Source organism: Podarcis melisellensis, assembly GCF_964234715.1.
Source record: "Podarcis melisellensis genome assembly, chromosome: 14".
Lineage (NCBI taxonomy): Eukaryota > Metazoa > Chordata > Lepidosauria > Squamata > Lacertidae > Podarcis > Podarcis melisellensis.
In genome coordinates, this window is record NC_138546.1 from 25,250,567 (window position 1) to 25,276,673 (window position 26,107).

General features: G+C 51.6%; 3 protein-coding genes and 1 long non-coding RNA gene across 8 annotated transcripts; 2 read left to right on the forward strand and 2 right to left on the reverse strand.

The window, feature by feature from the left end:
- The first annotated feature begins 1,405 nt into the window (after positions 1 to 1,405).
- Positions 1,406 to 5,068, forward strand: RCCD1 (RCC1 domain containing 1). Of its 2 annotated transcripts, XM_081888157.1 has the most exons (8): positions 1,409 to 1,602; positions 2,061 to 2,261; positions 2,367 to 2,520; positions 2,888 to 3,009; positions 3,681 to 3,785; positions 3,926 to 4,084; positions 4,424 to 4,453; positions 4,559 to 5,068. In XM_081888157.1, the coding sequence occupies exons 1-8, from the start codon at positions 1,428 to 1,430 to the stop codon at positions 4,699 to 4,701; spliced, it is 1,089 nt and encodes a 362-aa protein (XP_081744283.1). In that variant the 5' UTR covers positions 1,409 to 1,427; the 3' UTR covers positions 4,702 to 5,068. The 2 variants fall into 2 exon arrangements, with proteins under 2 accessions (XP_081744284.1, XP_081744283.1); XM_081888158.1 differs by lacking the exon at positions 3,926 to 4,084 and having other exon boundaries at positions 1,406 to 1,602.
- On the reverse strand, positions 4,970 to 14,122 carry PRC1 (protein regulator of cytokinesis 1). Of its 4 annotated transcripts, none has more exons than XM_081888154.1 (14): positions 13,945 to 14,122; positions 13,616 to 13,748; positions 11,018 to 11,140; positions 10,697 to 10,930; positions 10,436 to 10,606; positions 10,183 to 10,332; positions 9,780 to 9,927; positions 9,534 to 9,670; positions 9,307 to 9,402; positions 9,045 to 9,191; positions 8,402 to 8,512; positions 7,513 to 7,611; positions 6,839 to 7,018; positions 4,970 to 6,145 (listed from the first exon to the last, which is right to left on the reverse strand). In XM_081888154.1, exons 1-14 carry the CDS (start codon positions 13,953 to 13,955, stop codon positions 6,068 to 6,070), a joined length of 1,818 nt encoding a protein of 605 aa, XP_081744280.1. In that variant the 5' UTR covers positions 13,956 to 14,122; the 3' UTR covers positions 4,970 to 6,067. The 4 variants fall into 4 exon arrangements, with proteins under 4 accessions (XP_081744280.1, XP_081744282.1, XP_081744279.1 ...); XM_081888156.1 differs by having other exon boundaries at positions 6,916 to 7,018; positions 13,945 to 14,121; XM_081888153.1 differs by having other exon boundaries at positions 6,839 to 7,081; positions 13,945 to 14,121.
- LOC309356611 lies at positions 7,073 to 7,358 on the forward strand. The gene is made up of 2 exons (XR_014162874.1): positions 7,073 to 7,206; positions 7,241 to 7,358. It is a non-coding gene; the product is annotated as an uncharacterized lncRNA (long non-coding RNA).
- Positions 14,123 to 16,798: 2,676 nt separating the features above from the next.
- VPS33B (VPS33B late endosome and lysosome associated) lies at positions 16,799 to 25,992 on the reverse strand. The gene is made up of 23 exons (XM_081888175.1): positions 25,832 to 25,992; positions 25,663 to 25,743; positions 25,181 to 25,242; positions 24,930 to 24,979; positions 24,173 to 24,240; positions 23,582 to 23,627; positions 22,936 to 23,030; positions 22,669 to 22,773; positions 22,240 to 22,336; positions 21,673 to 21,750; positions 21,425 to 21,498; positions 21,144 to 21,230; positions 20,967 to 21,057; positions 20,547 to 20,621; positions 19,769 to 19,833; positions 19,496 to 19,550; positions 19,357 to 19,403; positions 19,005 to 19,137; positions 18,761 to 18,834; positions 18,564 to 18,665; positions 18,367 to 18,442; positions 17,715 to 17,831; positions 16,799 to 17,314 (listed from the first exon to the last, which is right to left on the reverse strand). The coding sequence occupies exons 1-23, from the start codon at positions 25,925 to 25,927 to the stop codon at positions 17,235 to 17,237; spliced, it is 1,854 nt and encodes a 617-aa protein (XP_081744301.1). The 5' UTR covers positions 25,928 to 25,992; the 3' UTR covers positions 16,799 to 17,234.
- Positions 25,993 to 26,107: the final 115 nt, after the last annotated feature.

Below are 26,107 nucleotides of genomic sequence, written 5' to 3' on the forward strand. Positions count from 1 at the left end.
CCATTTGAATGGCAGTAGTGGGACTGGGTTAAAGGTGGATCTACACGGATCCTGCACTTTTAAAAAAACAACTCCAACAAATGCAGTGTCAAAGCACATCTGGAAGGCACGCATACAGACTGGACTATAACAAAGGTGGATCCAACACTTTGCCACACTGCAGCACCACAAAAACATGGATCCGAGGCATGGATCCTCATGAATTCTTATGATGTTTATATTGAAACAAAATAAAACTACCATGATACTCTAAACCACATCTTAGTCTGTAGGCAGAACTAAAAAAATCACGCATACACTGTTTCGTGGTGCTGCAATGGCACAAAATCATGGTTAAAAACCACAGATCCTCAAGGATCCTTATGCTTTTTGCACTAGATCAGCCTGAAGTCACTATCAGATAAAATATCATGGCCATGGGCACAGCATGCACCCTAAAAATCATGGATCCACGGCTTCCTGGCGACACAGGCCCAAAAACGTTTTGAAGCACGGATCCTCATGCTTTTTGTATTGGGCCACCCCTAACTCACCATCAAATCACACATCATAGCCAGGGGCACAGCCTGCACCACAAAAAACTCGGATCCACGGCTTCCTGGCCATACCATGGCCCAAAAATATGGTTTCGAAGCATGGATCCTCATGCTTTTTGCATTGGGTCACCCCAAACACACCGTCAAATTACACATCATGCCCATGGAAGCCGTGGATCCGAGTTTTTTGTGGAGCAGGCTGTGCCCCTGGCTATGTGATTTGATGGTGAGTTTGGAGTGACCCAATGCAAAAAGCATGACTCTGCATGAGGGTACACATCATGCCCATGGAAGCTGTGGATCCGAGGTTTTTGTGCTGCAGGCTGTGCCCCTGGCTATGATATGTGATTTGAAGATGAGTTTGAGGTGGCCCAATGCAAAAAGCGTGCGTATCTATGAGGATCCGTGCTTCGAAACCACGTTTTTGGGCCATATTATGGCCAGGAAGCTGTGGATCCGAGTTTTTTGTGGTGCATGCTGTGCCCATGGCCATGATGTTTGATCTGATGGTGGCTTCGGGCTGATCTAGTGCAAAAATCATGAGGATCCGTATTTTTAACCATGTTTTTGCACCATAGTGGCCCCACGAAACAGTGGATGCGTGATTTTTTTTGGTTCTGCCTACAGACATGGTCTACAGTATCATGGTGGTTTTATTTAATTTGAATGAAAAAATCATATGAATTCTGGATCCGCCTTTTATCCAGTCCCGGCCCTAGCCATCAACTTTGAGCGGAAAGAGCAAGTTGTTTTCGGGGGGGGGAGGGTAGCGGGACACCGGAGCGGCCAAGGCAGCCTCCGCCAGAGCCAGGGAAAGGGTGGAAACTGCCGACATAGGCGCCTCTTGTCCCCGACCCGCCGCAAGAGGCGCTCGCCTTCCGGGCGGCGGAGATGGCGGAGGGAGCTCGGGGAAGCGGCGGCGGTGGCTGGTTCCAGTTCGGCTTCTGCTTCGGGAAGGCGACGGAAGCCGGGCTGGAAGTGGCGCCGCTGCTGGTCGGGGGCGAGGCCGGGCCAGTGCGCTGCGTGAGGCCGAGCTGGAGCTTCTCCGGGATCGTCCGCGCCGGCGGTGAGAGGCACCCACCAGAGTCCCAGGGCCATGCATGGTTCACGCTTCCCCACCCCTTTTTCTTAGGCTGAGCAGGAGCGGAGAACCGCGCGCTCCAAGGCATATAGAAGGGACAGACTAAGGGGTCCCGACCGTGGGGGAGATGCTGCTCTGCATCCCCCATCGACAACCCCAAACTCCTCCCCTGCTTGCTGGGGCTGCGGGAGATGCAAGCCCACGACGCCAGGCAGGTCACAGGAGCCCCATCCCGTCGATAGAGGAGAGCGGGAAGTTTCTCCAGGAGCCTTGATGGTGGCCCCAAGCCGCCTTTCTAGGTTGCTGCCTGATCGTCCCTGGCGGGGGGTAGGGTGGTTCCTCCTTTTCTGTGGCCCCGATATTCTTTCTTTGCCTCCTGCTCCGCTTGGACTGAGAGCTCCAATCCGCCCCCCTCGCCCCGTCTTGCCTTCTGCCTCCCGCAGGGTCCCCCCCGGTGCTGTTGCAAGGCGCGGTGTGCGCTGCGCTGCCCGAGGACTGCCGGGACGTGCTGCCGTCGGAGACGCACGTGCTGGTGCTGCGGGAGGCGGCGGTGGAGAGCTGGCGGGTGGAGGGTTCGGCCCTGGTCCTGGAAGGAGAGCCGGCGTGGAGGTGCGAGATCCTCCCTGAGGAAGCAGCGACCGTAGGTAGGTGGGTGTGCGGGCAGAAGCGCCGCCCTGAAAGAAGAGGAAGCTGTTGCTGCACCCCAGGATATCCCTTCTGCCCCTAACCCTCTTTCTCTTCTGCCCCAGAGCTGCCCCTGGTGCCTGGCGGGTACGTGGCCCCTCGGCCTCCTTTCTTCACCCCTCTGCCCTCCACCTTGCAGGCTCGCAAGCTGGCCCTGGGCTATGAGCATGCGATGCTGCTGAACACAGAGGGGGCCCTCTTCTCCTGGGGAGGCGGCAGGTGAGTCTGGCGCAGGTGAGGACGACCTCCCACAGGAGGCAGTGATGGCTGGCAGCTTTAAAGGAGGATTGGGCAACTTCATGGAGGAGAAGGCTCACAATGACTGCTATTCATGATGGCTATGCTCTGCCTCCCTAGTTACTGGAAGCCAGTAGAGGAAGGGGAGAGGTGCTCTTCGGCTCAGATCCTGCTTGTGGGTTTCCACAGGCATCTGGTTGGCCAATATGAGAACAGGATGTTGGACTAGAATGGTCATTGGCCAGATCCAGCAGGTCTCTTCTTAGGTTCTTACCTGGTGCCAGGTGGGCTTCTGCATTGGGGGGGGGGGAGCATGGTGGCTACTCCTCCTCCTGTCTTTTCTTCCCAGGCATGGGCAGTTGGGCCATGGGGAGCTGGAGAGCAGGACAGAGCCCCAGCTGGTGGAAGCCTTGTACGGGGTGCCCATGGTGGATGTGGCGGCAGGAGGATGGCATTCAGCTGGCATTAGTGGTAAGGAGGCAGGAGGGCATGGTCTGTAGTGGCCCATCTTAAGCAATGACTAGCTAGGGATTCCAGCACCCCAAAATAGACTTGCTGTTGCTTTTTTATGTTGGTAATAACAATAGCAACAAAAATATCAACAGAATTGTTGATGCCAACCTTTTGAGGCTTGTTGATGTGGTGTCAGGGGTTAACTGGGCTCCTACTCCTTGAACAGAGGCAGGGACCCTGTGGCTGTCCAAATATTTTTGTTGGACCTCCTCCCTCAATGGCCAAGGCTGACTTAAGACCACCAATCAGCCACTGCCACTGCTTAAAGTTCATGGGGGGTTGAAAGATGCGTCTCCTACAGAAGTGAAGTTTTCTTCACAGCTGTTAAAGATACTGCTAACAGTTACCTCCTTTGCCCTTATTTACTTTTTCTTAATCTTTCTTAAAAGTTATAAACCCAAAAATATAAAGATGGGGGTGAGGCTTCTGCTACAACCCTTCCCATTCCCATCGCTTTCAAATAATAAACTCCCCTCTCTCTGCGTGGGAAGCCAAATCCCTCATAGGGCCAGAATCAGCTTTCGCTGGAGAATACATTTCGCCAGCCCTATGAGGCCTCTTCCTTGGGAAAAAGGCTACGTTGGTCCTGGACTGAGCTCCTAGCTGCTCTCTTTCTCGCTCTCTGCCAGAAGCAGGTGATTTGTACGTCTGGGGCTGGAACGAGACGGGACAACTTGCCCTACCTTCCAAATCTGTGGCTGAGAGTAGAGCCACCACGGCAGAGGTGAAGAGAGGTGAGGCCACTTCTGGGACAGAGCTAGATGCTATTTTGGCAAACTTGGCCCAGGGCAAACATACACTATACCCTGTGGCTGTTGCTGGGGAATGAGTTGACTTTGGCAGTTTTATTTACCCTATACTGGGTTGTTTCTAGGGGACACCGAGTTGAGCTTGACAGAGCAGGAGGCAGCAAAAGGACCCTGCAAGGCTGCATTCATTTCGATCCAAGCCTTCCCTGCTTTGCTGGATATGCCAGATGGGGCAGATGTCTGTAAGATCAGCTGTGGTTCACGACACACCGCTGCTGTGACATGTAAGAGGACGCTGGGTTCGTCTTTCAGTGAGGGGAGCACAGGGACAGCAGGATGAAGGCTTCACTGCCCAGTACCTGAAAAATATCCTGGGGCTGTTGCTGTCTGCCTGAGCCTCATTTGTGGAAGGGGAAACATCCAAGAGTGAAGGACAAACAAGCGTAAAATGTGTGTGACGTCTAACACAGTTTATGTGTAAGGATGTCCAGCAGCCCTCCCAAAACTCCCAAAAGGTTTTTCCTTTTCCATTGTTTCTTGGATCTGCCCCATTCCCCCAAAGAGGTGCTCAACTGTTATCCTTCAACAACCTCAGTTAAACACAGGTCATCCTTGTATTTCAGGTACAGGAGAGCTCTACACCTGGGGCTGGGGTAAGTAAGCTGGGGGGTGGATTATAGCTGCCCTTAGGGTTAGTACTCCGTATTCTCTTCCTGCTCCAAGGGCAAACTGGTGCCAATAGCTCTTCTTGGTTGCAGGTAAATATGGCCAACTGGGGCATGGGCAGACAGCCAGCTCTGATGAGGCAAAGAGGGTGTCCTGCTTTGTGGACTGGGGTCTACGTGTAGTAGACGTGGTATGTGGACCATGGACTACCTATGTACATGCTGTGGCCCGATAACAGCTGAGATGGAGGGCAAGAATCCAGAAACCTTTGGGAAGACAGCATGAACAGGACCTACTCCTACTGCCATTCCAGTCCAATGCTCCACTGTCTGAGTTGAGGCTCAATCTGACTTTATCCAAGTCTCAGATCAGGGGTAGTGGCTTCTTCTTATCCTCCTTCCACCTGCCTTCCAGTAACAGCTACTTCAATGGACAACACAAGGGCAACTTTAGATAAAAGAGGGAGCTGTTTTTGCACCTCCAAGAACACCACAGAGACAGAGTTATACAGAGCATATTTTATGTAGCGCTAAATTGCCATGATGGACAAAACAGATGTTGGAACAGTCATTTTGTGAATAAAGCTGTTGCTGCCACTGTCATCCTTATTAGCCTGCAACACAGTCATGGTTCTTCGGGCAAGAAGCCAGATGCCAGGTAGCAGGACATTGCGGTAGAAGTGGAGCAGAGTTAGACTGCTCTCCTCAGCTAAGAGCCCTCATCAGAACAATACAATTGATTAGTCATTATACAGAACAGCAGATAAACAAGATGTGAACATACTGCCATACAAATAAATAATAAAAGGACACTGTAGTGAAAACAAGGTGCAAATCTAGCCACGATGATGGGGAGGGTGAGGGTGGTTGGCAGAAGCCTCTCCTCCTCCTTCCCCATCCCCATGAGGAAGCCAGGACTAGCCCAGCTCAAAGGCAGCAGCAAGAAGTCAGCCCCGTCCCATTTGTCATAACTAAAGGTGAGCTGTGCTTCTCTCCAGTGGAACAAGACCTCTGGAGCAAGCATGGGGACACGTCCTAAAAAGCCCCAGGACCTGATCACTTTTTCCTACTGCAAGCAAGTTTAGGGGCTGCCTGCTTTCCCTCCCCACTTCTGTTGCAACTACTCCCTCTCTCCCAAAAGCAACCGCATAAGCACCAAGAAGGGCAGTAAAGATTCTGTCCGCATTAACAGGATGGACGGAGTGCTGCCACTGTGGACTCTCTTGCACCCTTTGCCTAGCAGAGGGCAGGAGCGAATGTTCCAGAGGCTTGCAAGAGGATAGGTTGGGGTGGGCCAGGATCCCTCTTCCCTTGCTGCTGGAACCCTAGACTAGACAGCAAGTTGTGCACTAGAGTAGGCTTACTTATAAGAAACCCTTTGCAACATTTACATTTTATTCTTTTTAATATACAAAAAAATTGTTTAAAAAAAATCATTGTGGTAAAAACAAGGAACAAATAGTTAAAAGTGGCCCTGCCTCCATTGCCACGGGCAACAGAGCCAAGCAGGGAGGCAAACGGCTTTGCCTAACCCCAGGAGGGAAGTCCAGTGGTGCCAGTTCCTTTGGCTACCTTCCTTTGCCGCTGTGTACAAGCTCCCCGTCAGCTCTCAGCATTGGAAACCGTGGAGTTAAGGATGCGGGATTTGAAGTCAGATCTGGAAGCCTTTGAAAGTTCTTGCTGTGAAAAGATAAATTCTATGTGATGTAACTGAGCAAGCTGGATCAAAGAGCAGTGGACACCCTCTTGTGAGTGTGGAAGTCCCAGCCCAGGGCAGAAGGGAAGGGAAGGTGTACCAACACTACACAACCCAAGGAAACCTTCCCACTGACACCAAGCTCCGTGCAGGTATATTGCAGGCAAACACATGCAAGGGGAATAAAGAGGTGCTTAACCCCTTTCCAAATGTCCCCCTCCCAGTGTCCAGGTACACTCTTTCCCTCCCCACTTCTCTATGCTTGTTCATGCCCCTCCCCAAAGCTGCTTTCCATTCCAGAAAACGCATACATGGGGCTAGGACTTTATTACATAGGCTCACATGCAACCTGAGTTTATCCATAAAGTGCCACCGCAAGCCAGGTGTGGGGTCAGGTGCCGTCCATGTTTGAGACCAACCAAGCAGAGTAGAGTGAACGGCTGGCTTGTTGCATTAGGAGGTTGGCTCAGCTAGGGAGGGGGTGCTCTTGGGAAGGAAAATGTGAAATGATTACCGTTGTACTGCATGCTTCATTACAGTTCAAGGGTAGCTCACAGCATCCTGGGTGGCCTGTGGCTCCCCAAGGGAATGAGTGGGGCAGGCAAGGGCAGTTGGCAGCCCAGTTGCTGAGAGTGGTGGCTGTCAGGTTAGAGGCGTTGAGAGAAGAGGGAAATTACCGCAAACTCTGAATAGGTGCTGGCAACAGAGTTAATGCTGCAGGTGCTCTGGGCAGGGGCTGCAGGGGTGCACCCACCGCTCAGAACTGTTCTGTTGAGCTGAGCGACGTTCTCCTTGTTGTGTTCCATGGGTCCTGGGCGAGGGGACTTAGGGGCCATGCGGCTGGGAGTCCGGACAGGCTGCGGAGGCAGAGGGGAGCAGCACTGGAGGTTAGAGCTTTTGACAACAAGCTTCCGGGAGCTCTGCAGAGAAGCAACACAGAAAAGGTTACTGAGCAACCAGGAACCAGTAAGCCACAGGGGTGGCTGGGGGACAACACAGAACAACATTCTATGAGGGCACTGCATTCTTCTGACTGGGCATAAAAGTGGCAACAGAACTTTTGCTGAAGTGTTAGGAAGATGGCCTCTTTTCTACTTGCAGTACCCGCTGCTTAAGAGGATGGTTGGGAGGAATAAATGTATGTTGCCTAAATAATGTTTTACAAAGCTAGTAATAAACATTAACACTTTTTAAAAAGTAAGTTTTCTTGCACTTCAGTAAACCATGAGGTTGCCCCCAGCCCTTGCTGATAATTTCCCTGTTGGGTCCATGCGTAACTATAAAAAAGATTTGCACCCAGGACTGAATGTTGGAAACAGAAAGAATTTAGATACCAGCAGCTGCTGCTTACTTTTCCTCCAGAGAGTGCTGGGTGGGGTGTTGGGGAGTGGAACAGAGAGCCCCCAAATGCTGAACGGATGGTGCTGTTCGGGGTAGCTGTGGTGTTAAGCTGCAAGAAAAAACCATGAGTTAACACAAGTGCGTTCTCCCTAACTCCAGGTGGCAAAAGCACTCTTTTTCCACCCCAAGCACCTAGCAATAAAACATCTCTTCACAGTGGAGCTGCAGCACTTTTTTTTTTTTAATACCCTCTCCAACCCTATCAAATATTGGAAGGGTGTGTGGATGCATATTAAGAGCAAGCAGAACTGTGCATAACGCTCTGGATGTGGCTGTACCATAGAATTTTATTTTTTTTTAATAAAAGAAAATATTGTGCAAAAGGTCAGGTTATAGCTATGCTATTTATTATTACATCATCTCCTGAGGAGTATACCTTGCTAGACTATCAATCAGTAAACATACTGTAGTTCTGCAGAAATTTATTAGGTTTGCCTCCTTTCCTCTTGTGTGAGCTTTGTGATTCACAAATCTTTGCTTTTTATCTCAGCTATTCCTGGAATTTCCGGGTTCTTGTAGCCACTGTGAGGGATTCTCAATTCACTTTGGCTCCTTAGGCATTTTTTCCTTGGTCAATGAAAATCATTTGGTTTTATTGTACTAATGCTTACATTTCCAGCATTTATATTTCATTGCTAATTTGTACACCACTTTTCTACATTACTGTACAATCGAAATGCTCAACAAAAGCCACACTGCCATCCCATAACTATTTCAAGAATAACTAAAAAAAACCACCAAAATTCATAATTCATTGCAAATGTCGTACTAGGGAAAAAACAAACAAACAAACAAACAAAGTGCCCCTTCTGCATGAAGCATCACATGGCAACACGGACCTTCCGCACTTTGCTGGGTGTGATGAAGCCCAAGCCCCGTCTCTTGTTGGGGGTCCGCGGGGTGCTGCCATACATCATCTCCTCCTCAATCTGGCGAGACTTCTTGAGTTGCTGGAAGAAAAAGGAATTGGGGTGGTTGGTATCCACAGAAGCCCCAGAAGGGGATGGTGAGCGAGTTAGATTAGCCACAAAAAGGGAAGGCAGCAAGAAGTCCTTCATGTCAGGCTACAAGACTGGTGTGACTGAAGTCCTCTGCAGACATCTTCTCTTCAGCCTACCTACCCACTGCCAGAGGGGTACTGATGACGCCTGCTCAGGTTGCCCAAGATAGCCCAGCAGCTAATTTTAAGCTTCAAATTACTGGGTGGTTCTCACAGCAGCATGTGTCAGCTTTGGGGCCATTGCTCCAAAGTATATCCCCCTCTCCCCTGTACTTCAGACACACAAAGCAAGGCCTCAAACACCCAGTGCAGATGGTTCAGCTCATTCCCATCCTTTGGAGACCTTGGCCAAGGTGATCTCAGTCACCAGCCAGAGAAGAGAAAAAGGAGTCCATTTTTCAGACTAAAGCAAGGACAAAGGGGTCCTTGTTAAGTGATGCGGAAATGGAAGCTGCTTGAGGGCTCTTAGCTGGTTCACTCACTCGCTCCTGCTTTTCCTTCTCCTTCTCCATGTGGTGGAGCTGCCATTGCTCTGCCACATACTCCATGAAGCGCTGCCCATTCACCAGGAAGGCCTGCTCCTGCTCCTGCTCCCAGAGCTCCACACGCCCCTTTAGCTCCTCCTCCAGCTGCAACGAGAGACAACTGGCTTCAGCTAAGCTACACAACCAGGGTGCAAAGCAAACAGCAGGCTGGTTGGGCCTTCTGCCTCAGTCCCTCCCAAGGACAGAAAGGGCCACATGCCTTTGGAAGAGTCTTCTGAAGTTTCGCTCGCAGCTTCTCCTCTTTCAGAAGGTTACCCCCTCGGTTGGTGAAGCGGCTGGGGTCCGTCGCCTTCCTCTGAAAAGGGAGAAGTTGGGAAATGGGCTGGCCTCTTGTGCTTGGGAAGCCACCCTAGGCTGGCCCTCAGTGGCTCTTCCCGCCTGGGCCAGCACCAGACATCTGACCACCTGTGTGGCTTCTGGCTGTACCTCAAGCTCCTGGAAGAGGCGCCAGTTCTTCTCCCACTTGTGGATGGATTCAAACAACTCTTGATGCCTTTCGTAGCACTGCTTTAACCGGGAAACTTCCTCTTCATGCTGCTGCAGCAGCTCTTCAGTGAAGTCATCTGGGAAGGAGGGGGGGAAAACAGGATACCCAGTAGGAAGAGGCCACAGCCAATCAATCAATCAATCTATACTCAGCAGCAACAGCTGGGGAGGGGTCTACTTGCTCACCTTCATAGTAGGGGTAGAAGGCTCGCCTCTGCTCCTCCCCATAAAAACACTTGTCCCAGTAGTCTGCCAGCTCAGCCCGGGTGGCCTCCACCACATTTCTGATGTTCTGAAACTTCAGCTCTTGCAAGCGATCCACTTCCAGTTTCAGCTAGACGGGGAAGAGCAAAGGGTCAACACACACCTTGATGGCACTGACCCCCTCTCCCCTCCTGTGTGCACCACAGCACATGAGGGGGGCTCTCTCATGGTGCAATGGGATTCGGAGCAGGCAGAGGAAGGTTTGAAACATCTCCCCTTTGATCCTGAGCGCAACTGCCCAACAAGAAGCACCCCTTCTCCCTGTTGGCTTGGCACAGGAACCACTGCTGCTGGTCCGAGGCCTCGGGCCTTTAGTATTCCTTACAGCATCCATGATGGCGGCTTTGGCTCCCACCATGTAGGGGGCAAAGGCTTCCCTTTCCTCCGCAGGCACCTGCAGCCGCTCCCACAGCACCCGAATCCTGGAACGCAGCTCTTGGCACAAGGCTTCCTTCTGAGCTCTCCTGCTCTCGAGCTAGGGACAGAAAGGCCAGTCTGAGCCAAACTAAAGCAGCAGAAGAGATGGGATGTCACAGGCAAGGCCCCCCAGATCCTTCTCCCAGACCCCACCCTCTGACCTGCTGCAAGAGATCCTTCAGGGCGGCAATGTTGTCCTCCGAGAGACAGAAGGCGTCCTCCTCCTCACACACGACATCTCGCTCAAAGCTGGTGTCTGGGGTGTGCTCCAGCTCCTCCATGCACAGGATGATCTGCCTCTTGGTGTCAAGGAACTCCTTCTGCCGGCGCTCCTGGAGGAGCAGGACAAAGCAGGACATTACCCATTTAGCCCCAGCCTCAGCCTCCCCACCTTTGCTCACGCACACACAAAGTGTGCCCACCTTTTCAGTTGCTAGTCCTGCCAAGTGGCGCCGGAAGTGGTCCAGCTCCGCCAGGCTGGGCACAGCCTCACTGTCAATGTCATAGGGAGCTGTGCAAAGCAGGTCGCACATCTCCCGGTCTCGCTCCTGCAGCACCTTCAGCTCCTGCTTCCTCTCCCGCTTTTGCTTCAGCATTACTTCCACACGGGTGCGCAGGTCCTTCTCTAGCTGCAGGATGGTGGTTTCCTCGTCCTCCTGTGAGAAAAACAGTTCCCCTGAGCTCAGCAGGACCACCCTCTAAGAGATGGCGTCTGAGCCACATTCGCCAGCCCACAGCCTCACCTCAAAAGGAGCCAATTGCAGCTCCTTGCAGAGGATCACCAATTCCTTGCGACACACTGCAATGCTCTTCAGGAGACGCTCTTTGAGGTTCTCCTCCTCCGCAATCATCATGTCCAGCAAGCCCTGGTGGCACAAGAGCAAGCAGCATTGAACCCAGAGCAAGCAAGGACACTACAGCAGCTACAGAGCCCAGTCAGTTTAATCTAGGAAACCCCCTCCCCTGGTGCTTGCAGCTCCATATCAGTAGAGCATGTCAGAGGCCCCCGCTGATCATTCCCAAGAAAGCCCTGCACATGTTGGCTTGTTTTTCGTGATGATCATGCACAAGTCCTTCACCAAAAAGAAACTGTTAGGACAGGGGCCAAAAATAAAATTGCCTATATTGCAACATCTTCATACAAATGTGGTACAGCTGAACTTGGACTGTGAGGTTGTTTTGGTTCCTGCATCTTAGAAAAACTGTAGAGAAAAGGGCAACCAAAATGATCAAGGTGCTGAAGCAACTCCCTTGTGAGGAAAGATTACAGCATTTTGCTCCCAAGCTGACCAAGTGTTTTTCTGCAAGGAGGAAGGAGGTGAAAAAACCTTCCCATTGTCTCAGGAATTATGTAATTACCATCTCAAAGGAATGGCCAGACTACCAGGAAAGGCAATCAGATAAGGCATTATCAGATACAGTGGTGCCCCGCAAGACGAACGCCTCGCAAGACGAAAAACCCGCTAGACGAAAGGGTTTTCTGTTTTGGAGGTGCTTCGCTAAACAAATTTCTCTATGGGGTTGCTTCGCAAGACGAAAAAATCTTGCGAGTTCCCGAGGGTTTTTTCCCCACTTTTTTTCCTGCTTTTCCTAAGCTGCTAAGCCTCTTAACAGCTGATCCGCTGATAAGCCGCTTCTCAGCTGATTGCTAAAAGCCGCTAGACCGCTAATAGCGCTAATCCGCTAAGCTGTCAATGGGCTTGCTTCGCAAGACGAAAAAACCAAAACCGCTAGACGAAGAGAATCGCGGAACGGATTCTTTTCGTCTTGCGAGGCACCACTGTAAACTGGCAGAACAGCATTCAAATCTCTGTTGTAGACCACCTTTTCTGTGATGTAGGTATGATGTATGGAGGGATAGTTTTGAGCTCCAGGGCAGGGAATTTCAAAATGACTATATAAGGCCTTGCGCACCATTGTTTGAGGTCCTCCTCCTCTCTCCTGCTTGTGAGGGGAGCACCCTGCTGCAACAGCTTTAATAAAGATCAGGCTTACTAGCTGCTTTGCTTCTCAATATTCTCTGGTTGGCCTCTTATTTTCTCCTACCAATGGAGAACCTACAAAGGACTCTATAAGGGCTCTTGTGTACCCCATAAGGGAATAAGGGCAGATTTTGTTTACAATATAGTAGTAGGAAATTACACATGGTGTGGAGAAAGCAGACAGTGATAACCAAACAGGTCATCCAATGAAGCTGAATGTAGGGAGATTCAAGACAAAGAGAAGGAAAATTGTTCATGCAGCACAGTTAAATTGCGGAATTCGCTCCCACAGGAGGCAGTGAGGCTACTATAGGATGAGAAGGGCCACAGTTCTGGTAGAACACCTGCTTTACATTCAGGTGTTCAATCCTTGGTATCTCCAGGTAGGGCTGGGAAACCGGAAACCTTGAAGAGTTGTTGCCAGTGAATAATGCTGAGCTAGATGGACCAAAGTACTAAGGCACTTTCCTGTGTTCTGCTGCATGGCAAGATGGGCTTTTGGTCTAATCCAGTCACAGGTTCATCTTACAGGTCTTGACCTTGAACCGTGAAGCCAGGTGAGCCTCGTCTATTCTCTGTTCCCCCCACCCAGACTGCTTAATGATTTTTCCACCTTCGGTAGCAATTGTAATGCTCTATTGTCAGATGCTGTATGATTTTATTCCGCGGTTTATTCTGCTCTGAGATGAAGGGTGGTATACAAACAAACAAACAGATAGATAGCAATACAACAAAATACGAAGAACACAAACTAATGAAACAAGCAATTAAATTATGGTTAAAAATCGATATGAACAGCTAAAGTCGACATGCCACAGTGACCTGAATAAAGAGCCTCTGACCAGTTTGGGAGCCCCTGCTCCAAAACAGCATTTTTCAATTTTCAATCTCCAGATATTTTTGGACCTACAGCTGCCACCAGCCTCTCTGACCACTAGCTAAGCTAACTGAGGAGAGTGGAAGTTGTAGCCCAGCAGCCTCTGGTTGAGCAGTGCAATGGGGAACAGGGATGGCGTGTCTCATTTAGTCACTTGAGGCAAAATGGAAAATGCCACCCTGCCCCGCTGCCTCCAGCTGCAGTGCCCCGCCCTGCCACTCTGGGGCTATGAGGCAGCCTCACCCTGCCTAATATCTATGCCAGCCCTGGTAGGAAAGGACCATGTCAGCTCAGTGACAGTGCACCTGCTTTTGTCTGCAGAAAGTCCAACCCCCAGGTCAGGCTCCGAGAAGACCCTGTCTGAAACCCTGGGCAGCCATTGCTGCCAATGTTGGGGGAGATGGGCCACTGCTCTGAGTCAGCATAAGGCATCCCATGGCCTCGCCCTTGCTCAGCTGGCAGGATCTCTCGGCCCTGCTCACCTTGACGTGCTTCTTCACCACTTCGGTGCGCTGCAGGCGCTGGTCCTCGGGGATGCCGATTTCCTCCCAGATGTCGCGCAGCTGGAACAGCGCCTGGTTCAGGCAGGCCACCGACTCGCTGGCCAAAACCTCGCTGCGAGAGAGGGAAGGTAGTCCGTCAGGGGCGGAAAAGGAACCCTCCCCATGACCGACCAGCCACCTGGGAAGAGAGCGACGCTCCGGGGCAGAGGCCGCTCCTGGCTCGCAGCGAGGCGACTGCGGAGTTACACCGGACGGGCAGCCGCCTGCGAACCAGAGAGCGCCCCCTACTTCGTCCTCCAAATGCCCACCTCTTCCTCATGGCCGCGGGTATCCGCCAAGGCCAGCCAGCCCACTTCTCTCCCTCTTGTTCTCTCCCTCGCTGCTGCTGCTGCCACAGCCGCTGCTTATTCGGCTCCGCGTCGCTCAACTCCGCTAGCCGTTGCGTCTCCGCCTAGAATTCAAACTCTACCCCGCCGCCCCCTGATTGGCTTCCGTATAAGGCGCCGCCACGCCCCCAACTGCCAGACTGACGACACCTCCCTGGCGTTTATTCCGTCCGGGAGTTCGTTCTGCCCAATGAGAGGGAAGCGCTGTTTTCACTGTAGCCTATCGGAGGGTAGAAGGAAGGAACGTAACACTTGCCCAAGTCCGGTGCTTGGCGCGAGGCGAATCTCAATGCGTCAAGCATCTCCTCTGACATAGCGCTGCGGAGGAGGAGCCGGCTCTGTCCTGCGGAGCATGGATTGGAGTGGGGACCCGCCCACCGGCTTTTCCAGCCCCTGCTTTAAAAGTAGTGTGGGGGCCGGCCGGAGCGGGTCCTCCCTCTGCAAAACTGGGCCGGGGATTACCCGGAATGCGCACTGATTTTGCTGGAGGGGACGGGGACGGGTGCCACCCACCCATCCCCTCTTCTCTGCCCAGGCCAGGGGGAGGGGAAGAAAACGGCAACGGCCAGGCGATTGCAGCCAGCACGGAGGGAGCAGTTGCCATAGCCCCGGGATCCCTTTCGTGGGCCATGGAGGCAAATGGGGCGCTTCCCCACACCCTCAGGCTACCCCCCTACCTGTCTGCCTCCTTCCTGACGACCAGAGGGTGGTTCTAGCCCAGGCTTCCTCAACCCCGGCCCTCCAGATGTTTTGAGACAACAATTCCCATCATCCCTGACCACTGGTCCTGCTAGCTAGGGATCATGGGAGTTGTAGGCCAAAAACATCTGCAGGGTCGAGGTTAAGGAAGCCTGTTGTAGCCTGTCAGTCCTAGAGTGCCAGTGTGCTTTAGTGGTTGGAGGTTAAGTCTCCGCTCAGCCATGGTCTAACCTACCTCGCAGGGTTGTTCTGAGGGTAAAATGGAGAAGCGGGTAGAAGCACACACACTGTCTTGATATCATTGGAAGAAGAAAGATGGGATAGAAATGTAATCAATAAAAGAAAAATTGGCTCTGGTTCTACCTACTTGGTCTTCCTGCCAGTCCCAGTGGGCACCAACCACCAGAGTTTTGCATTGCCCAGCATTCTTGACAAAGGCACTCTTTCCCCTTCAGGGGGTCTTGAGTGCTTGCCCACAAGGCTGCACATCTCTTCTGCCAAAGGACCAAAGTCTATGCTGTGCTGTTCCTCCCAAAAATGGTGTGACTTGCACTCCTGTTTGCTTGCACAGCGGATGGCAGGCACTACCACCATTGCCATAGGAAGGGGATGCTGGAGTGCCATTGCTGTGTATGCCAAAGAGGGAAGATAGTCCTGGGGCTGCCACCCTCCATGGGGTGTCATGACTGGCAGCTGATGCTTGGTGGGCACTGCCAGTATTGCTATCCTTTTTGTTTTTGGTGCATTTCCTTCCGAGGGTTGTGTTTGTTCCACCTGAGCCCCCCTCCCCCATGACTGTAGGATCTGGCTGCCAGCCATTCTCTCCACTCCTTGCTGTAGCTTGTGTATTGGATTACTCACCTTCCTTCCCAAGGGAAAAATATCCACACCTTGTCTGAGTAGGCAGCTTCTCCTGCAGCAAAGAAAGTCGAGAAAGCAAGCAGATAGAGGAAAGTGCTGCTGTGTGTTGCCCAGAAGCAGAAAGCGTTTTTTGACATACTGTCCTAAGGTCTCATTTGGCCAAAGGTCTGAATGGCCTATGACTCTTATCTTCCACAATACACCAGCAGACATGAGCTTTCTTTGCACCATTATGCACAGTTGTTTTGTACGGTGACAGTTTCTCTTATCCCTTCTGCCTCTTCTAAACAGTGTGTGTGTTTGGGGGGTTCCTCTTTTTCCTCCTCTTTTATTATTACCTGTCCTTCACCCTGAGGTCCCAGCATAGGTTACAGCATTAACAATATTAAAAAAACAATATAAAACAACTTACAACCATAAAATTAAGGTGCACCCTAAAAAGACACCTCAAATGTCAAAAGCTAGGACAAAGAAGTGCATCTTCACCATTATCCAAAAGCTGTACAATGAAGGCACTGGATGCACCTCTGTAGGGAGTTCTACAGCTTAGAGACTGTTGCAGAGAAGGCCCTCTTCTGGGCTGCCCCCCCTCCACCTTTGACAGTGGAGGAACTACCAAGAGGGCCTCCACTGCCCCCAAGACAGTCTGCAGGGAAGGAGGTGGAATTTCAGATATTTGGGAACCTCCCTTCTCTGTTGCTTTTTCACTCTTATGCTTTTATGTCTTGATCTACGGTATTTTGTTTGGAGTTTTTATTTTTATATATCCCCTAGCCACAACACTTTTACTAAAAAACAGGATATAAAACCTTAGTAATAAATGTAAATATTTGTGTAGAGCTGTCATTTTGGCAACTGCAGCTCAGTTTTCTTTTGGATCTTGCACAGACCCTGAGGCTGAAAGAAGCTCTTTTTTGTTGAGGGGAGAGGGTCTGCAATGGCTTCCTCTTCTCTCCTGTGTGCTGAGGTAGTCTCCCTGGGGGCCAGGGCCCTTCCCAGCTCCCACTTCAAAGCTGGCTTTGTGCCACTCCCCTACAGCTACAGCAGCCTGCCTTCCCTTCCCCTGCTTCTTGGTTGGCTTCACTGATCTGTTGGCAGAAGCTCCAAAGCACCTTAAACCGGGTAGCCCATGACAAAAGAAGCAGTTTCCCTGCTAGCACACTTTCCCCATATTGACACGGAGGGAGAAAGAAGAAAGAGCAGGTGCTCAGACCAGTTACCAGACACATCTTTATTGCACTGCTCGAACTGGCAGGAGTCACATTTGCAGGTGACCACCTCTCCCTGCATACTCCCAGTGCTATGGCAGGCCAGGGGGAGTCGCAGTGGAAGGGGGCAGTGGAAGGCCAAGTGTCTCCAGGGTGGGTGAAGGAAAGGCCCTCTCACTGGACAGGAGGCAGCCCAAAGTTCAAAGCAGTGGAGAGTCAAGCTCCTGAAAGAACAGCCCGTTGCCTGCCATGGGCGGGCTGAGCAAGAAGGAAGAGATGTCCAAGCCCAGATTTCTTGCTGGGTAGAGAAACAACTCGCCAGCTGCCGGCCTACAGGGGAGACTTTCCAGTGGGGAGACGTTCCAGGTAGCATTGCTGCAATATCCGAGGGCTGCTGCAGCTGCTTGAAGTATGCCCATCGCCCATGCCTTGCTGCAAAAGCTCTTATGCCCTTGTCTCTATCATTGATTCCAGCAGTCGGGCACTGTTGGTGATGGCTGTCGTCAGGAAGATGAACCTGATCCCTGCAAAAAGGGGAGCCAGAGAATGAAATTGCAAAAGGCAAACCAGGCTGCCTGGAGTCTGGTGAGAACAAAAGCCTCCACTGGCTTGCTCTAAGAGAGGCAAAAATAGCTAAATTCAAAGCCTTGAAAATATGTTAATTTAGGAAGCTTGCATGTGTTTGCGTTATCTGCATAATTTATTAAGCAATGTATGACAAGGAGCTATAAGAGAGGCCTCTCCAGCTTCTGATCGCTTTTTCAAACTTCATAAGTGCTAGATTCTTGCTTTCCTCTTACATTTAAAATCGTTAAAAAAAATATGTGTTATGCCAAACAAACAGTTGTCTGGGATCATAAACCAGGGCAGGCCCACTGCCAGTTCCCAAGCCGCTGCTGCCTCTGGCTCAGGGATTGCTTTTACCTCTTTCTCTGCCAAGGAAGCGAAGAGCTGAGATCTCAGAGAAGGTGCAGCCACCTAAGAAGATGGCCAGAACGATGCGCTGGGAGTCCCAGGCAGGATTCTCCTCTGCAGTGGTATCTGCAAGGAGAAAAGAGGAGGATGCAGCTGGTCTCCCTCAGTTTAATTCCAAGGAAATGCTTAAGCTCCAGACAGGCATGAACACACAACTGAAGCAGGTGTGTTTGTGTGTGTTAGTGTTATATATCAGGGAGGGCTGGGGGAAAAACTCTGCCTCAATCCCCAGAGAGCTGCTGTCACTCAGTGTCCAAGATGGTATGAAGCACCTTCCTCACTTAAACTCTGGTGCTTGATAATGTTCGTGTTTTACAAAAATGTGTTAACCACCTTGGCTAGTTTTTTCAAAAAGTCAAGAAGGCATGCTGCATTTTTTAAAAATAATGAGTATAATGTCTACCACTCCAGAGATACAACAGAGGGAATGTACACAACTTCCTGTACTGCTCAGGCTATGGCGAATCCCCACACCACTCCATGCCCAGAGGACGTATGTTATCACATGTGGGTGAAATGATAACGAGAGAATACCCCATGGGGTGAAAGAGCATTGACAGCGCATGTTGGTGCTGCCCACACTTTGCTCCCAGCCACTGACCTGCCACAGAAAATTCATTTCCCCCGAGGAGCCGCACCACCTCTTCCAGGCCCAGCCAGCTCTTGCGCTCCAGCACCTGCATGAGGCAGCCAAGATGGCACCAGAGTCAGCAGAAGCCACAATAAGGGACATGGGAACTGGGGCCTCTCATGGGAGGCTGGCCAGGGCCACAAGGGAAGGGCGTGTGTGGTTTGCACCTGCTCTATCAACTTGCAGCTCAGGGGGATGTAGGCACCGCTGAAGACGTACGCCATGTCCCGGGGCACTTTCAGGTTGTACTCGCCATCCACACGGGGGATCTGGAGAAGGGGGAGAGATTTGTCTTATCAGGATGCCTGTTGCCCCACGCTGACCTTACGGCTCCAACCCCCCCCCCCCCCCACATGGCACTCACTAGTCCCAGCTTCTTGCTGATGCCTCGGAAATTGCTCTTCCTGGCCAGTGAGTTGAAGGCATCCGAGAGCTTCCCTGGAAGAGGAGGGCAAAAGGAAGCAGGTCATTGGGGCCAACAAGGTTTCAAGGAGCACTGAGCTCTTGTCTGCTCTGCTGAGGAGCTGCTCCTTCCTGGTTCATCAGGATGCCCCTCCACAGGCCACACGGAGGCTCCAAAAGGAAACTGCTGCTGCAGGATGCTGTACCTGCCGCTCTGTCTGTCACCAGCTTGCTGACTTTGTTCTCCACGGCTGTCAGCGTCTCCCCTGGCACCTGCTCTGTCAGGAGCCCCAGGTGCTTCAGGTTATGGAAGGTCAGCAAATGCTCTGGTCCATAGCTCTAGAAGGGAGGGGTGGGGGGAGATGAGCATCAGGGCAGAGGCATTGCTGAGGATGCTCTGTCCCAAGAAGAGGAGGACTGCAGGGGATCACAACAAAAGGGACCATGAGGCCAGTAGGACCAACACCAGCCAGGAGGAACTGCACAGCTACAGAGGCTCAGGGAAGCCAGTTCCCCTCTCTTCCTGCCCAAAGGAGAGCTGCTCCCTTCCTGCCTCACCTGGAGGTACTGGGTTTTCAGGGAGCGATAGTCCTTGGGGGCGAACCCTGGAGCAACCAGAAGAAAGGAGAGGTGAATGCGCTGCAGCACACCCCTGCACGCTCCCATGGCTCCCCTCCTGCTGCAGCAGAGCACCCACCGTTCTCCGTGATGGACAGCAGGCACAGCATGCGCAGACTCTCAAGGGGGGAGACCTGCAAGGAGGGAGAGAGAAATTGTAACTTTTTGTACAATTATATCTTCTGAAAAGCTAACCATGTACTAGTGGGGACTATGTTACTGAATAACAGTGAACTGAAACCCTTCTTTTTAGGGGAGTGGATTTCTGCTTCTGATTACATGGTCTGGTGAACCCAGACACCAATTGAGGTCAGTGCTTGCATTTTCTCCGCAGCCCGGGCCTCTCCCTTACCTGTCGGTCAATGTGCTCTTCAATGAAGCTGATGCTGTCGCGGAGGTCAAACCCTTCCAGGAGGGCTGCAAAGGCAAGTGGGTTGGGGGGCAGGGAGAGCAGAATCAGCCCATTCTTTCTAACTCTACTAGAGAGTTTCAGTATGCTCCCCCTCCCCTCAAAAAAATCCCTTTGCTTCCCAGCAGCATATCTTGCAACAGCCATGCTCAGAGGCGCTTGTAAACCTTCTGGGTTAGAAAGCACAAACTGTTCCATAAGAATCCATCAGTTGAGGCTGAGGAACTCTCTTAACTGTACCGGTTTTGAAACAGAAAGGAGCCCTGAGATTGGAAAGCATGGGGGTTCTTCCCTCCCCCCCCCCGATCACCCCATTGTGTCTCTCTCTTGTCTTCCAGTCTAACTCCCCAAATTCAGCACCTGACTATTATCATCAAGTTCAACCGCTATAGGTCTTCAACTGCAATAAGTAAATTCTTGAATGTTTAGTGGTCCAAATCTTGAGTGTAGCAAGCATGGAATTTCAGTTGAGGGGAGAGAAATAGCAACGAGAACATCAAAGGCACTGAGGGCTTTTGGTTTTGTTCCAAAACTCAGGAGGCAGTGAGATATTCTAGAAGCCCGAAAAGATGTAAAATCAGCTTCCTGGCTTCTTCAGTGATCCAGATGCCATTTGTCAGAGGCATCAACATCTACTGAGCACCTGGATTTTTACATGCCTGAAAATGTGGCTCTTAGGGCTCAGGAAGCTAGATTGAGTGGGGAAAGGTCAGAATCTCACCATGCTCTGTCTTCAGCAGCTCCTGGAAATCTTGCTTGGTTTTTTTCTTCATGATGGACTCGCATGCACCAATATCTGCAGGCACAAAGAAGACTCTTGAACTAGGGCAGCACTAATCAAGGGAAGCACTGACCCAGAGGAAAAGACAAATCACAAGCTGTTGCTGACAGGGGATGGAGTTTACAGCACTGCAGGGGTGCAGAGCACTCTTCCCACCCTCTCTCCTTGTGCCACTTCAACCCCATTGTTCTTCTGCTCTCCATGGGCAAAAGGCAGCATGTGGCTCATGGGCTACAGGTTCCCCACCCCAGAACGAGGCCACCGGGCCAGGTCTGTAGAAGGAAGTCAGTGATGACACTCTGCTGCTCCTAGCTCCACCATTTGATGCTGTTGCCCCAGGAGGGAGAGGATGAGACCTACGGAGACTCAGCAGGCGATGCTCTTGCTTCAAGCCTTTCAGCTCCTGGGAGACAAAGTTCTTCATCTGCTTGATGTCCATCCCTCGCCGTCGCTGCAAAGGGAGAACACTTCTTGCATCCTGAGGCATCCAGGAATCCTACCCGCCCCCCACTGCCCCTCTCCGCTTATCCCACTCACGTCATACTGCGCCTGCAGGTTCCGGGCCTTCTGGCTCAGGAAACCAAAGACACTGGAGAAGTGCTCGTTGCGGATCTGGCTGAAGACCTGCAGAGAGAGGCAAGTAGGGTGGCCAGATAGCACCTAGCTCCCCCCACCCCCATTTAGGCCAACCCTCAGCTCACAGCACCAGTGCTCCCACCACTCGCCCCCACAACAGGGCAGCACCTTCTGCTGCTATCGAGAGGCCTTAAATTCCCTGACCAAGCCTGCCTTCAGGAGAAGGGAAGGCAGACACTCACCTTGTCCTGAGCATTTAGCAGGACTTTGATGCTCCGATCGGAGGAGGTGACATCTGGGCCAAAGTCAACACTCCCTGCAGAAAGTAAATTCACCAGGGTGCTCACTTGACAGGACACCTGGCCTGCGAGCAGCCTCTGCCCCCAAGTGTCAGCTGATCAATGACCATTCTGGGAGGCAGGCAGGCCCTCCTGACCTCTGGAGAGGTAGCAGGTGGGGAAGCAGCCCCACCCCAGGAATGGAAACTTACCACACTTGATGCGGAAGGTATCGTCCACCAGGCCTTCGTACACAACCTGGGAACAAAGGGCTGTGACATAATCCACATCTGAAAAGAGAGCCAGGAGAGGGATGGGATGGGCAGGAGGCAGAAAGGAGTATCAGAACCAAAGGAGACACCTCCTGGGAGGAGAGGGGGTGTACACCCTGGGCTTCTTCCCCACCCACACCCATAAGAGGGAAGGGCCATCCTAGGCAGAGAAACTGCCTTGCATGCAGAGGGTCTCAGGTTCAATGGCATCTCCAGGTAAGAGCTGGGAGAGAGACACTGCCTGAAACACTGAATAGCTGCCCCTAGAGGTAGGTGGACCTAAGATCTGAATTCACTGAAGATGGGGTCCCACATCCAGGAGATCTGTTTTGTTTTACAGCATTTCATGCATCTCAGCTTAGCAAAAATAGCTGCGCTTGCTTGAATTACACAGATGAATGCTTAGGCTCTTTCAGAAACTTCTAGTCATGACCATGGGCCAGGACTCCAGGCATGACACCAGGCCCCATCTGCCCGTCTAACAGAACCTACTTCTCATGCCCTTACCTCTGTCCACCAGAAATACATGACCAATCTCTGGCTTCCGGCCCACACTGTCAACGTCGCTTTCCTCCACCACTTCGCGCCAGAGTTCATGGACCATCTGGGAGAAGATCAGACCTGCCCATCAGCCCAACCAGTGTAGCTGGGAGGGGGCCCCATCAAGGAGGCAGGAATCCTGCCTCTGACTCCAACAGCCCCGTTTAAGTGACTTGGAAAAATCCAGCTGCTTGCTTGTCCTGCACTAACTTTGCTATGATATGATATGATAGGATATGATTCTAAGGTCTTGGAAACATCTGTACTGTATTCAGAGCTCTTTCTGCTATATGGTCAATACATGCCCACCCCATCTTACCTAGATACTTTCTACTCTCTGGACCAGACCCCTCTCACATTCTTTCAGCTGATCCTCCTGTACCAACAAGGCCCCACCTTAGCACACCGGCCAATTCCATAGGTCCTGCTGAATGGTCCATAGAGAGAGTTCATCAGTTGCAAGGCCTGGGCCACGGTGCTGATCCAGCGCTGGTCTCCTTCCTACTGGGGCACAAGAGAAGGAAGCTGTGATTGACACAAGAGGGTGGAAATGGAAGTTGTGCCTAAAATTATTGAGCTGGTACTTGCTGTGTGACACTGAGGCAAACGAGGGGGAGGAGGGCAGTGTGAATAGATAGGGACATTGCAGGAGTCAATACTGACCAGGAAATAGTCACGGAAGAATTCCGGGAGCTCCATGCTGATGATGTCATCGTCCAAAGGGAGTAAGTAGAAGGACCACTCGTCCCAGGTCACGTCTGCCGAGAAACCAGGACAACACAAGGGGGATTTTGCCGTTGACCCATGATACAACCTCTCCACTGCCTTAAATTAGCTGCTTAGAGTAACTCAGGTGATTGGCCAGAGGTGTTTTTTTAATTTTATTTTAAATGTAGCAATATTACTTATTCATTCATTCTTCTTATACCCAACCCTTCCTCCTGGTGTTGCCCCAATCATCTTAAAACATGATCAAAATACCTTAAAAGATGAAAAACTAACCACAAATTAATACAATACAGATCAATCTCATACACGGAACAATGAATATTCCATTTGGCATATTCAGACCGCAATCTTATGCCATTTAACTGGAAGTTAGCCTTATGAAACACAGTGCGTCTTACTTTTGAGTAAGCATGATCAGGACAGCATTGCTCAAAGTTTCTGAGCTTGGGGAAGGGGATGCCAGGGAGCCAATCACCAGCTGAACTGCTGCTTGCCTCAAGTACAGCCCCATCCCCACCCGCTGACTTTGATCCTGATGTCCTGCCAAGCAAAATCTCTGTTCTCCGTCTCTGAAACTCACCCCCATAGATCCCCTCTTCTTCCAGCACCATCTCACACGTGTAGAACTGGAAAGGGTTGGAGAAGACAATCAGCTCCAGGCAGCCTTGGGAACAAGCAGTCTAAGTGTCCCTAGAACCCCCTTCTACTGAGAAAATCTGAAGAGACTCCTCCAAGGGCAGAGGAGGGTGTTTTACAGGCACAACTAATTTTAGCTTCTAAACTGTTGCAGAGAGTGAAATTGGTGGTGGCTAAATTGAAACATGTTAAGCTCAACCAAACGTCTGGGGGCTTGGGAGATAAAAGAGACCCCCCTAATTCTACACCCACATACCACCCACTGCCCAGACTACACAGGAAGCTGCCTTATAACAAATCAGAACATTGGTTCATCTAGCTCAGTATTGCCCACAAATCAATGCATCTTAGAGCTGGGCAGCCCAGGCAGCAGCCACAGCCTAGACTGGGAAATGCCATCCAGCCAGAGGGACCAGCCAGCCAGCAGCACTTCAGAAGGTCCACACATCACATCATTGCTGAGCTACCCCTGGACTACTTGGAAGGCAAGTCCCAAGAAACCCAACCCTACAACTCCTGGCTACAAGAGACTCGCCTTCTGGGGACTGAAGATAATCTTGTACTTGCGGGTCCGGCCAGCTGCCTTATCGGCGTTTACTATGTCTAGAGAAAAAAAATGAGTCAAGGAGCAGGCGAGGCTGGCCAAACCCTTTCTAGGCAATCCAGCTGTCCACATTTTTTTATATAGAATATTTTTAATTTAATCTCAAAGCAGCTTTGCAACAGGTTGTAATAATACAGAACACCCCATGAACTTGCACAAAGACCCCTTAGTCCCATACTCTTGCAGCTTGGGGTGTGTGGTAGAAATACCTGTTGAGATAGATGCAGGTAGGCAGACTGCCAAGAACCAGGAGAAGAGACAGGCTGAAACCCACTCCCCAATTACCCAGCATGCCCCTGAATTCTGGTAGCAGCCTGAAACATTACCATAGGCAGGGTAGATAAGACTTCTGCTCTGACCTAGTCATGATACCCTTCTTCCATAATTCCTCAGGGCACTGCTACAATCAGACCACTACACAGTTCATATCCCTTTCAGAGTGCTCAGCACAGACTGTCCATACTGGGACCTCCTGCTAAGCCTGGGAGCTAGTAAGCAGCTTTGGTCCATTTAGTTCAGTATTTTCTACACTGACTGGCAGCAGTTCTCCAAGGTTTGAGGCAGGGAGACATTCCCAGCCCTACATGGAGATTGAACCTGGAACTTTCGGCATGCAAAGCAGATCTACCACTGACAACTGCCATTACTGCTCCTCCCTCAGGCCAGCACATGCAAACCACCAACTTACCTGCCACGTACTTCATGTTCCTGATCCGTGGCCGCACCAAAAAGCACAATCTTGGGAGAAAGAAACAAAACAGACAACGTGAAAGGAGTAGTCTTGGAAACAGCTCTGCTCTGTCTGCTTTTGTCCCATGGCTCAGGGATGGAGAAGCATTGCCCTTCCCTGGCAAGCAGAAAAGAGGCAGGCAGGCAACCCCATGCAGCAGACTCAGTCAGCCCTGGCCAAACAGGGCAGACCTCCTGCCACACACTTACTGATCACTGGTACTGTGGGCTGGTTTATTCTCCACTTTGTAAAGTTTGTCCACTTCATGTTGCTGCAAAGAGAGATGGAAGCAGAGAGTGATCAGCTCCACCTCCTGCACAGCACCCCTGCTTCTTGAGGGTGGTGGTGGGGATGACTCCCTTTTCCTCTTTCCCCATTTCCTCTGATTTATGCAGCAACGAAATTGGACAGAAGTTGCCAGTAGGCACAGCTCAAGTGGGATCCTCCAAGTTCAATTCCTCATCCCAGCATCCTCACGTCAGTCTCCCCGCCCCTTGCCCTTTTCTCCTAGGTGAGCTTTTGTGCCTTCAGCAGCTGCCTTAAAGCCCGGGCAGTCACAACACGGGAAGCCTTCCCACCGCTGTCCGTACTACACCCCTAAACGGGGGCGGGAGCGAGAAGCTGCACCTGCCGAATTTCTGCCTGCCTGAAGGAGCAGGAAGAGGGAGCAAGCGGGGAGCTCCTCGCGCACCTTGAGGATGGAGACGTTGGCGATGCGGTCGAGAGGGCTCATCAGGTCGGCCTCGATGAACAGATCTTTCTTGCCGGGGAGCTGCAGGGTGAGGGAGAAAGAGGCGAAGCGTCATTGCCAGGCAAGGGCCGAGGGGAGCAGCTTTCGCCCCAGTACCCGCCCATCCCACCTGCTCCAGCAAGTAGACCAGCTGGTCCCGCGCGAGGCGCTTCAGAAGACTGAAGTCCGGCAGCTCCGGGGCGTCGCGGTGGCCGGGGGATGCCATGGCTGGCAGGGTAGGACGTCGCCCTTCCTTCCCGGAACCCTCCACAGCGAACGCTGTTGCTGCCGGGACAGCCCGGAAGTGGACCTGCTGCCATGAGAACGCGGCCCAGCCAGCTTCCGTTCGCGCCCTCGTCCGTTCTTGTTATTGTTCCGACTCCCCATTTCCTCGTTGAGGTGGTGG

Excerpts from the sequence above, each read along its gene's own strand:
- VPS33B (XM_081888175.1), bottom strand. The coding sequence starts at position 25,927 with ATGGCATCCCCCGGCCACCGCGACGCCCCGGAGCTGCCGGACTTCAGT. Across the intron at positions 22,774-22,935 it reads TCTTCCGTGACTATTTCCTG|GAAGGAGACCAGCGCTGGAT; the intron begins GTCAGTATTGAC and ends GTGCCCCAGTAG. Across the intron at positions 19,404-19,495 it reads GCTGTCCATCACGGAGAACG|GGTTCGCCCCCAAGGACTAT; the intron begins GTGGGTGCTCTG and ends TGGTTGCTCCAG.
- RCCD1 (XM_081888157.1), top strand. The coding sequence starts at position 1,428 with ATGGCGGAGGGAGCTCGGGGAAGCGGCGGCGGTGGCTGGTTCCAGTTC. Across the intron at positions 2,262-2,366 it reads TGAGGAAGCAGCGACCGTAG|AGCTGCCCCTGGTGCCTGGC; the intron begins GTAGGTGGGTGT and ends CTTCTGCCCCAG. Across the intron at positions 2,521-2,887 it reads TTCTCCTGGGGAGGCGGCAG|GCATGGGCAGTTGGGCCATG; the intron begins GTGAGTCTGGCG and ends TTTTCTTCCCAG.
- PRC1 (XM_081888153.1), bottom strand. Across the intron at positions 10,607-10,696 it reads CAGGACTAGCAACTGAAAAG|GAGCGCCGGCAGAAGGAGTT; the intron begins GTGGGCACACTT and ends CTGCTCCTCCAG. Across the intron at positions 10,333-10,435 it reads TGAAGGATCTCTTGCAGCAG|CTCGAGAGCAGGAGAGCTCA; the intron begins GTCAGAGGGTGG and ends TTCTGTCCCTAG.